Below are 10,794 nucleotides of genomic sequence, written 5' to 3'. Positions count from 1 at the left end.
AGCACGTGTCCTAGTCTGCAGTGACATCGGGTCCCACTTCAGAGCAGTTCCACAGGGGAGAATTCTCTGGAGATACATCCAGGCTCAGTCGGCAGCTGTGCTGCGGATGGGGCTGGGGGAGCTCACTGCAGGGGTGCAGAACAGCAGCCCTCAGCACACAGCCCAGTGCAGAGCTCCAGCTGCTCTTCCAGTCACGTGCCCACCCCTGGGCTGTGACAGGTGGCAGGAGGGAGGATCTTGGGGAGGCGGGCTCCAGGCACCCATTTAGGGAGGGCATGTACCTGAGCTGAGCCGGCTCCTCCTATGCTGCCCCAGGGGAGGGCAGGGGGTCCTCAGAAAGGAAAGCGGGGTCCTGAGAGAACAAAGGAGGGGTTCTGATTGGCCAAAACACAGCAATGTCCATCACAGCCCGTCTCTTCTTTGTACCTGGTAAACAGTATTTGAAAGTTAGCCGCTCATTCGTGTCCAACTCTTTGCGACCCCGGGGACTGTATAGCCCACCAGGCTCCTCTACCCATGGAATTCTCCAGGCAAGAATATTAGGGTAGGTTGCCATTTCTTTCTCCAAAGTATCTGAAAGGACCATCTGAAAATGGTTACTCAGCTCCCAGCTTCAGCAAAGTGCCCCCCTCCTCCTGCCGTGGTGGCTGGGGGGCAGATGCAGTCTCACCCAATTCCCCACGGGAGGCAGAATGGACTCATGGAGACAGCCCTGGACTGCCGGTCAGGGGGTCCCCCACAGGCCTCTGAGAAACAGATACATCTGCTCCCTCTGCAGCAAAGGCCCAGGTGATGTGTGGGAGATGCTTTGTAAAGGCAACATATTACCAACCACAGCCCACCATGCTGAGACAGGGAGGGAAAGTGTTTGTGGAAGAGGAAAGCCAACAGGGGCCTCATCAATGATGAATGCCCAGTGAATAAATAATTCAGAGCTTTGGGGATCCTTTTAGAAGCAGTATGTTTCCACTCAGCTCTCCCCGCTGAAAATGTTTTTCCAAAAGTGCGTCTCCAGAATGAGATGCCTGTGACGCACGCACGGCTGCAGGCAAGGCCTGCTGTGTTGTCCTCCGGGCAGCCCAAGGAGGACTCCATGACCCTGGGGAGTCTGCAGGGAGTCAGGGGGCGGTTCTGATTCATCAGAGGGTTTGTCCGTGGCCCCTCCTCTCCAGGGCCTCGGTGGCATATTTCCGCCACCAGCCCCTCCACACTCCCGTACTCTCTGAAGCCTTGCCCGCTTCCCCAGGAGAGCAGCAGTTTGACTCGCCTTGTTTCCCCACTTGGGTGTGGTCCCGTCTGCCTCCATCGCTCCTGAGGGCACACGACTGTGTCTGGTCCATGCCTGCATCTTTCACAGTCCAGTGCTGAAAGCAGACTGGCTGCAATCATCTTTTAAGTCTCTTTTTAAGGTAAACTTTTTATGGACACAAATGTTCACAAACCACATGTGCAAAGCTGGATTAATCCATGAAATAAACACACCTGTATAACCAGCACCCAGATCAAGCAAACAGAAATGACCAGCGCCTAGATGTCCCCTGAATTCTGTTCATCACCCCCCACCCCAAAGTTAGCCACCATCGTGCAGTATAAAACCATACTTTTGCCTGTTTTGAACTTCATAAAGTACCTTTGCTCTTTTGGAAGTGGCTTTTTTTTTTTTACTTCAATTATGTCTGAGATTTACCCATGTTCATTCTTATTGCCAAGGAGTATCCCATTGTATGAATACACAGTAACCTATCCGTTCTATTGTTAATGGATGATTGAGCTGTTTCCAGTACTGTCTTCCTGTCTTGTTGGTGGACATATGTATGCATTTCTGTTGGGTCTAAACTTAGGAGTGATTTTTCAGGGTCAGAGGGCAGGTATAATTAAGATTTTTGAGCATATGCCTGCCTGTGTGAATAAACGAATGTCTCCAGCCTCAGGGACAAAGCCAGTAGCCCCTGTTCCTACCTGATGTCTGTTCCCTCAGAACTCTGCCACATCCATCTCAAAGGTCAGAATTTGGTGCTGATAATCTTGGAGGGCCAGATCCCAGCCCCTAGCAACCTGGAGGACCTCACGGTTTGCCAGCCCGGCCTCTCTCTTGTACAAGAATGAGTCAGTCCATCATTCTTCAATATTCCCCCAATCCACCTCCACCTCCACCTGCAACAGTGACTTCCTGACTTCCAGTCAACTTCCTCCCTTCCTCCTCCCCGCCGCCGACCTTGCCATGACGCCGTGACTCCCTTCTGAGGCCTCTATCCTGTCAGGCTGGCATGGGGCCCACGTGCTAGCCTGTTGTATGCTGCCTGCCTGTGGCTCTTGGGATAGGTGCGTGAGGCTAAATCCCCTGGGGAAGAACTGACCTCTTCAAGACCCCCAGTAATCAGAAAGGACTCCCAGTGAATTCTAGTTGGACTCTCTGATCATGTTCTGATCTCCGGCGACCTACAGAGGTGCCCACTCAAGGCCCCATGTTCACTGGGGCCTTGGTCCCTTGGGAAACCCCAGTCCTTCCTACATTCGGTGCAGCTCCTACATCAAGTTACAGTCACCACTCAACAGTCTAGATTCCCAGCAAAACCAGGCTCTGAAGATCCCTATGAATCCCATGTGGCCACAGGAAGCCCACCCTCTAGACGTACCACAGAACCCCAGACCTGGGTCCTCCCAATGGTTCCAGGCCTCACCGCATGGCCTCTGAGAGCACTGCCATGGTTCTTCCAAGGTCTTCTGCCGATACATGGTGTACCTACATTCGCATGATGAATTTTGGCATTAGTTCACATAGGCAGACTCTAAACAGGGCCGAAACCCTTAGTCTACTACTTAGCCCTGTTCACGGCTGGATCATCAGAGTTGGGCCACAGTCCCCTGGGGTCAGCTGCCCCCAGGAGGCAAGCCTGAGGCAGTTGAGGGCTGGTGCTTACCACAGGAAGCAGCTGGTATCCAAGGCCCCACTTCAGTGAGGCTGGGAGCTAAAGAAGGTAGAAGCCACTAACACCCAAAGTGCTAAGATTCCACGCCAATTCCCAAGAGGGTTCTTAGATCCAGGGTGGGCCACTCCTGAGCCTGGGTCTCAGCCAAATCCAGGCCAAGGTCAAGCCAGGCTGGGCAGAAAGCTACAGCAGTAAACGGGTGCATCAGGTGATGCCCAGAGGGCTGGGCTGTGGTTCCGGGATGCCCCTGCCTGGACCCAGGGCTGGGAAGGGGTGGGGAAGGCTAGGTGTGGGGTGGAGAGAGGCAGGTAAGGGAGAGCAGCAGGAGAGGGCAGGCGTGACTGCAGGGGCTTAACCAGTGAGGGCTAACACCAGCTGAATTTGGATGTTTGGACCAAGCTCTGGACCTGCTACCTACCTGCAAATTATGAGCGACTCACCTGCCTTTACTGTCAACTTAGCGCTGGGATACTTCAGCCATGAACTCATGAAGTTATCCTGTCCCACCTGGCACACACAGTTGCTGCGTTTGGCAGGTAAGATGGTGTCTGTGGAAATGCCTTGCTAAATTCCCCTTCAGATGCTGTGTGGCTTCGAGGATCCACGCCGCTGCACTTTCTGCCATCATCCTGCAGTGACGGTCCAGACCTTCTGAGCATGAATCCTCTGGGATGCACACACTCTAGGTGATGGCTCATTGTCAGAGAGGACTGAAATGTCCCACCAGGGACCTTCTGATCTGCCATCTCCAAATCCACATGTACAGTTTTGGGCTGGGAACTGAGGACAACAATGAGAAACAAATCCCTCTCCAACCCACTGGCTCAAAACCCTTCCAGTCATGGGTGGAAGCCTGGACTGGGGTCAGTCCCTGGGGAGGCCAGGTGGTTCCAGGACACACAGTCCGCAGCCCAGCCTTCAGTAGCCCCTCCCCCAGGCAGGGGAGCAGGTGGGAAGCTGCCCAGACTCACGGGATCCTCACTCCCTCCCACAAACCTCCAGCAATATCAGGCTCCACCTGCACTGACTGTCCTGGGACTCATTATCTTCCAGCTTACAGGGTTTGTTTCTGAGTGCATAAGTAATTATCAACTCATTCTTTGAAAACTAGGAAAATTCCAAAAAGCAAACAGAAAAACACCATGAATATGCAGGCATGTACTCTGATCTGCCTGGTTTCTGAAGAATTCTGACTTCTAATTGCTTCTCCTTGACCCTCACCCCAGCAAGCCTGAGTCCTAAGGTCCCATCTTACCCCTTCATTCAGCACAAAATCAGAGTGGCACTCCAAGGGTTAAAGGCATTACCAGTTCCCAGTGATTGAAATGTAATGAGGACGAGATGCTAAATTAAAGTTTATTGCAGAATAAAAGTGTGTGTAGTCAGCATCTGTAAGATGCTACAATGAGATGCTTTCTAGAACTTGGCAATACAATTATGTAGAGAGTTAAATTAGTAGAATACACACACAGTTGATGAGATTAGCTGTCTACAAAAGTCATTTTAAAAGATAAGTTATCTTTTGTGAAGGCAGGAAGAGCTAGCCTAGATTCATGATTAAACACAGAAGCAGCAATGGCCGGATCCAAGCACTGGGATGTCTACAGAAAGATGGCGTGCAGGCACTGCACGTGCTTGTGTGCGTGCACGCGCCCTGGGGGGTGGGGGTGGGGCTCCATGTGGAGCAGGGAACGGCGGGGGGGAGGGAGAAGCCTGGCAGCATCTGGATGAGGAGGGGGAAGGTGTCTGCTGGGTCAGGGACAGAAAGGGGACCCTGTGCCCTGCTGCTTGCCCGCTGTCTGCCTCCTGGCTCAGCCCCCAAGGTCCTGAGAGTGGGAAGGCCTAGAGGAGGAAGCAAAAGGCCCAGCACATGGGCTCCATGGCCAAGCTGACTGGGTTCAAATCCAAGTCCCACTTCCTTGCAAGCTGCACCACTCCGGGCAAATGTTTACTTCCTGAGGCCTTTTCCTGGTGTACAGGATGCTGCGCCCTCTCCTGGAGGGCTGCTGTGGGGATAACTCAGGAAGCAGGAAGGCAGCTGCACCATTGTTGCTATGAACAGTGGTATTACTTTTATTACTGATGAACAAATTTATTTAGCACTCCCCATGAGGTTATTCAGGAAAAGCCAACCCCAAAGCTGCTCTGCTCTTGGTGTGAATACAAAAATCAAGCTCTTGGACCTGCCACGCTGAGCCTTGGTGACCAAGTGACCGGGTCCCGAGGCTTAGCAGGGCAGCAGCCACCCTGGCCGCCAGCCTGCCGTCAGAGCCAAGTCTTACGTGGAATATGTGAGCTGAATACACAGAGTGCAGTTCTGTGTGAAATAAATCCTATTTGTGAGGGAATGTAATTTTTATTTGTATGAACCACTGAACTGAACTGAATGCAGCCAACAAAACAGTTATTTAAAGGGTTCTGGGAGTTATCACGAGTGCTGAGCATTGAGTGTATAGTGTACATAATAATAATAATCTGCAATAAGTTTCTGTAAAATTTAAACGGAATAATGACGTAAATGACTTATTTCCTAGCACAAAGTAAGCACTGATATAATTTCCTAGCACAAAGTAAGCACTGATATAAATGCTTTCACATTTTCCAAATGAGGTTTTTTTGTTTTTCATTTAGCTCACATTGTGTTACTATTTAATCAGACAGAACTTCTCCAAAGGTGGGGGTGGGGTGGGGAGGAAGGATATTCCAAAACTCAAAATAGCATATTTGTGCTGGTAAAAAAGGAAAAAATCACGTTTATTTTACAAGATAGTATTCTCCTAAAGTATTATACAGAGAGGAAAGTTGAGCTGTTTGTAGGAAAACAAGGTAATTTTAGGAAATTAGAGAAGAATCAACATTGTGCTTAAAACTTGAAAACAGACAGGTTTTAAAAATCACACAGTAAGTGAATATTACAAGGTACGAACAGCCTTAGAAGTACATATGAACACCATGATATGGAAGCTCAGCGTTAAAACCGCTAGTGGTGATCTGCTTTTAGACTGGTCCAGCCTGTGAAGAGGGCACTTCCATCTGAGCAGAAAGAACTGAGCACGACCAGAGACGGGCCCCTTCCCAGCACAGCCAACTCTCGATTACCCGTGATAATGAAAGGGAGCAGTGACACAGATTTTCTAAAGATTAGTTCTTCCAAAGTTAGTTCTGAGTGCCCGTGTACTCATGCTTGAACGTGAGAAACACAGACATCCCTGGACTGGCGGCACTGCTTTCTCTCCTCCTCACGGGGAAGAGACAGCACACAAAAGCCGGAAACACTGCTGGCCTTCTTACTGCGCTGATACCTCCTCTGGAGTTGGAGAAAAAACCAAGGCGGCTTCGGTTTCCTCATGTAAAGATCCAAAACGTGTCAACAAAATTTTGCAAATAACATGGAATTATAAGTGTTGACAGTATATTTTTTTTAATTGTGCTTTTTTCCCCTGTTGCCTAAAAGTATTTATACCACCAAAGTATCCAGTATTTTGACAGCTTTCTAAATTACCTAGTTGCATCCTACTGCCTAAGTAGAGATACTTGCATAAAAGGAGGTTATGATCAAAGGAACTATGATGGTTCAAACAGGCCAGGAAGCAGAGATTAAGAAATAAAAACTACCACTCTCAAGATAAAATCAAATCCTAGATCAAATCCAAAAAGGTACTTCAGGAAAACAACTTCATGGTTTTGTTCTGGTCCTGCTGAGTTTATTTTGTACTGTATTACCTTGAACTACAGGTCGTCCCCTTCTAGGAATGCGGCAGTTTTTCTACAGAGGTTTTTCTCAGATATGCATTTCAAATCTTGAATATACCTAGATTTTTTTATTGTAAAGCTTCCATTGTTAATGTACCAAATAGTTAAAACCACAAAAGCATTGTAATTGCTTTGTTATTTCTCAGAAAAGTCATGAACACATATGAAACTCGAAAATGCTAAAAGAAATCTTGGTTAGATCAGAAAGCTAAACTCCACACAGTACTTATTCCGTATCTTCTACCTAACAGCTTTTACACCAACTTTCAAAAAGTGGGAATGGTGTCAGTTTTTGACAAAAGCCTGAGAGAGCAGTTTTTCCATTCACACAGCCCGACTCTTTGCCCCAGGTGAGCAAAGGTCCAAGCGATAAAGGTTTCGTATCTCTCAATGTACAAGTATTAATCAACAGCCTATTTAACATAACTGTGTTCAATGTCTATAATACACACTGCAGTCTAAACATTTTCTAAAGTGCCTATAAATATGCTTATACAAATGAGTAATGTAGTATCAGGATTACAGAGAAATTCTTTCATATAATACAGAAGAGAATAGGCCTCGAATTTAAGTTGAAACTACATATTTTTATACCCTTATAATTTGTTTTGAAATGCAAGCATAAGGAAACAATTCTGGTTCAATCATATATGATTTTCAGATAATTATTAATATTAACAGTGATAGGACAAAAACAATTCTTGTTTGTGCTTATTTAGAAAAGGCTATTTTGAGATCCAGGAGTATTTTATATTTAGAATCCAATGGGATGTCTCCAATTCTATAAAATTGATAGTAGTAAGTGAATCTTAGTGAGTTTTTAATTATAAAGAGTTTGTGCGAGTATTTAAAGTGATTATCAACTAGTGTTAAATCCAAAAATTCCATTAAAATCCTGGCTAATCTGAATGGCAGTTCAGGAGTTTTAAAAAACAGGAACCTAGGCAAAAGTCACAGATACAAATATGAACGGCCCAACCCTGACACAGCCAGCCTGAGAAGCGTGCCCCGGAGCCCATGGATTCCCATGGCCCTGGAGACCTGCTGGTTGACCCCAACTATCAACACGTTAACAGATGGAGGAGAGGACTGACAGGAACAGTGCGAACAGAGCCTCATATTCCTGGCCAGGGGTGAAACGAGCTCACCCACGGCTAGGTGCAGATAGGACCCTGATTGCAGGTGGCCAGTCAGTCCCGGCGGCGCTGAGAGCCCAGCGCAGGGCTCATCAGCTCTGTCCCTAAGCCTGTCTCCCCACACCTGCCTCTGTCGCCCTCTCCTGGGCCCCGCTGGCCCTGGAGCTCCAGACACCATCTTCTCAGGTTGATGTGCTGAGTCTTTCTGTCTCAGTGAGTGGGAACTTCGTGCTGGCTGCATTCTCCCTAGCACACAAAGTGTTAAGTAACACTGCTTTCAAAGGAACACACACTCTGCTTTCTAAACCCTTAAGGATGTTTAGGGCACCTGAACCTAACAAAATGTTCCAGCATTTTGCTGAATGTAGCACATACAACTAGGAAAGCAGGTTCTGCCTGGAGAGATCTGTGCAGGATGCCAAGTGGAGGCTTCAGGAAGGGACACCACAGGCCTCTTCTTGTTTCTTAAAACATGAACTAACGTGACACAGAAGAGTTGCGTCGTAACGCCGACGAGCACACGACGATGCCATGGGAGCGCACGCGTGGAGGCTCAGGGCCCAGGAGACGACTCTCTGTCTCCAGCTTGGGCAGTTCAGTCTCACACGGCCGCGTTTCAAATCCCCCGGACTCGTAACTATGCCTCACAGACAGTGCATCTGGAGGAATGGCAGATAACCAACTCACACGGGAACACCTGTTATAAATGGAGATTAGGAGCAAAATTCTGAAGAGAGCTAAACAAGGAAGAATCAGTCACTATTTTATGCGTGTAAGAAAAGAGAACATTTACAATAGCCCATGAATATTACTGTAGTAAAGGGAATGAATATTACACAAAATATTTTCTCCTGACTTAGCAGTGAACTATTTCAACAGTTTTTGCATTGGCATAAAAAATCCATGCATCATACTGAATTCTAATCCATTTCTCACCTAAGCCATTCTAATGCTTCATACAACCAAATGAAGCAGAGTTAATCAAACCTATTAGATTCATTCCTAATCCCTAAAGGACTGCTGTCTTTAGCATTTCCATGCTAACTAAAACTATTTATCGATTTTTTTCCTTAAGACATCAGATGTGGCTGCTTCCTAAATATAATACCTATATGACTTCCTAAAAGTCTCCCGCAGATTTGAACAATTTTAAAAAGCAGGGAAATGTTGGGGAAGCCACCCCTGAGGCTAGCTCAAATGCTACTCCTTCTCCAGCCAGCCCAAGCCAAGTGCATCTCTGCCTCCCCCGGGGTTCCCAGGGCACTCGAGGTCCCCTCACCTGCATAGATTACCTTCCCTCGTGGACTATGGTCCCTCCCTGCTAGGAGTCAGGCCTTATTCATTCTGTATCCACAGCACCCTGGAGAGGGGATAGGCATTCAAGCTAAGCTGGACTGAGCATGAAACAGATGATGTCATCTCTTCTGGAGCGAGGCCTAGCCCAGCCCCAGGTCATGAAGGGCTGGTTGTGCAGACACTGCCTTAACGGGGGGCTGAGCTGGCCTCCAGGAAGCCGTGGCCACACTGGCCCAGAGCCAGTGCAGGTAGTGGAGGGATGAGGAAACGACAGAATGGCACGCACCAGAGCACACCCTGAACTGGTCACGTGAACCAGTTTTCCTCCCGGGGCTAGCAGGGTCGCGGTGCTCATCAGCATGCCAGAAGGACTGCCCGGGGGTTGTTCTGCCAAGAACTGGCTCCTTAGAGAGCAGCGTCTCCTTCACTCTGCGTATCTCCTCAACCTGATCCATGACGCTCTGTGATCATCACTTCATCGCTTTCAAAGTTCCCAGAGAAATTAAGGCTGGGTCACAATTCATGACACCAGATGCTACAAAGGAAGGAAGTGAAGATACAAAAGAAAACCATTTATAACAAAAGAATGTCTTAGCTATAAGACGAATTTAAAAGTGAAGCTCAATCAGCAGACCACTGAACTGCTACGGTTGTTACAGAGGGGCAGGAAACACTGAAAGGGTCCATCGGACAGAAGCACGGGAGCTCAGCGTGGAGCAGAGGCGCCGCTCCCCGCCGGGCCCTCACACGGTGGTTTCTATTGTCTCAATCACTTCCAGATCAGACTGCGAGGGGGAAAGGAGGGTGCACTCATCTGGCTCCCAGCTGCTCTCTGGGCTGTAATCTTCCTCTGAGCTCAGTTCCGCTCCTTCCTCTGTGTCCTCGTCACACGATTCCACATAGTGAGCCCCGATCGCGTTAATCCCAGAGTCCTCGGAACTTGAGGGAGAAGAGCAGTGATCTATTTTTGGTGTACTGCTCTCTTTTGAAATAAAGGCATCGTGTGCAGAGACCTCCTCGGGGCTCATTTTGTGGGAATGTGGCGCCGGCTGCTTCTGCACGTAACACATCTTCCCATTGATACATTTAACCTGATAGTTGTCAATAAAGAGGTCTGAGATCATACAGTACCTTGGCGAGTCAGGGGGCAGAGGGGGCTGGAAAACAGATGCGAATTTCAGAAAGTGTTCAGTGAGGGAGACCGAAATCTGAATGGTGTTCGCAGGCTCCCGAGGCTTCGCAGGAATCTCAGTGCTGGGCAGCTGTTCCACAGGGGTCATCGGCTGATACACATACTTGCCTGTGGGGGACACAGAAAGGCAACTGAAATCCAAGAGCACTACAGCTGCTAGGCTAAGGTAGCCATGATGGTTTCTCTCGGAGGACTCAGAATGTTTTTACAAATATTTCAAAACCATCTCCAAAGAAACTAAAAATAGAATCAACAAGGTTATAATCAATCAAAAATTCAGCATGGTACATAAACATCATGGTGTTTTCATCCAAAAACTCAATACACTTTACAAATCTTAATTTTATATTTGAGTCTTTTTAATGCTTCTGGAGTAGGTGGGTGGATACTATCATCCTTATTTTACAGGCATCTTGAAATGATTTACCCATCATGCCAGAATAAAGAACATTTACAATATAATATGGTAAAAACACACTGTAAAATA

The 10,794-nt window shown here is 47.9% G+C and overlaps 1 protein-coding gene across 2 annotated transcripts in view; it reads right to left on the bottom strand.

The window, feature by feature from the left end:
• Positions 1 to 5,653: 5,653 nt before the first annotated feature.
• Positions 5,654 to 10,794, bottom strand: part of C1H3orf70 (chromosome 1 C3orf70 homolog) — a 117,135-nt gene continuing 111,994 nt past the window's right edge. Inside the window, exons 2-3 of one of the 2 annotated variants that reach the window (XR_001021688.5) lie at positions 9,099 to 10,415; positions 5,654 to 8,516 (exon numbers count right to left, since the gene is read on the bottom strand). Coding sequence is in view for 1 of the 2 variants with exons in the window: in XM_004003080.6 (XP_004003129.1) it covers positions 9,859 to 10,415 (557 nt within the window). In the remaining variant the exon portion in view is untranslated. Of the gene's footprint in view, positions 10,416 to 10,794 lie in introns of both variants that reach the window. The other variant, XM_004003080.6, reaches the window with a different exon arrangement.

This window comes from Ovis aries, chromosome 1 (genome assembly GCF_016772045.2).
Source record: "Ovis aries strain OAR_USU_Benz2616 breed Rambouillet chromosome 1, ARS-UI_Ramb_v3.0, whole genome shotgun sequence".
Lineage (NCBI taxonomy): Eukaryota > Metazoa > Chordata > Mammalia > Artiodactyla > Bovidae > Ovis > Ovis aries.
Note: the sequence above shows the minus strand (reverse complement) of the source record. Positions and strands in the feature narration are given on the sequence as shown.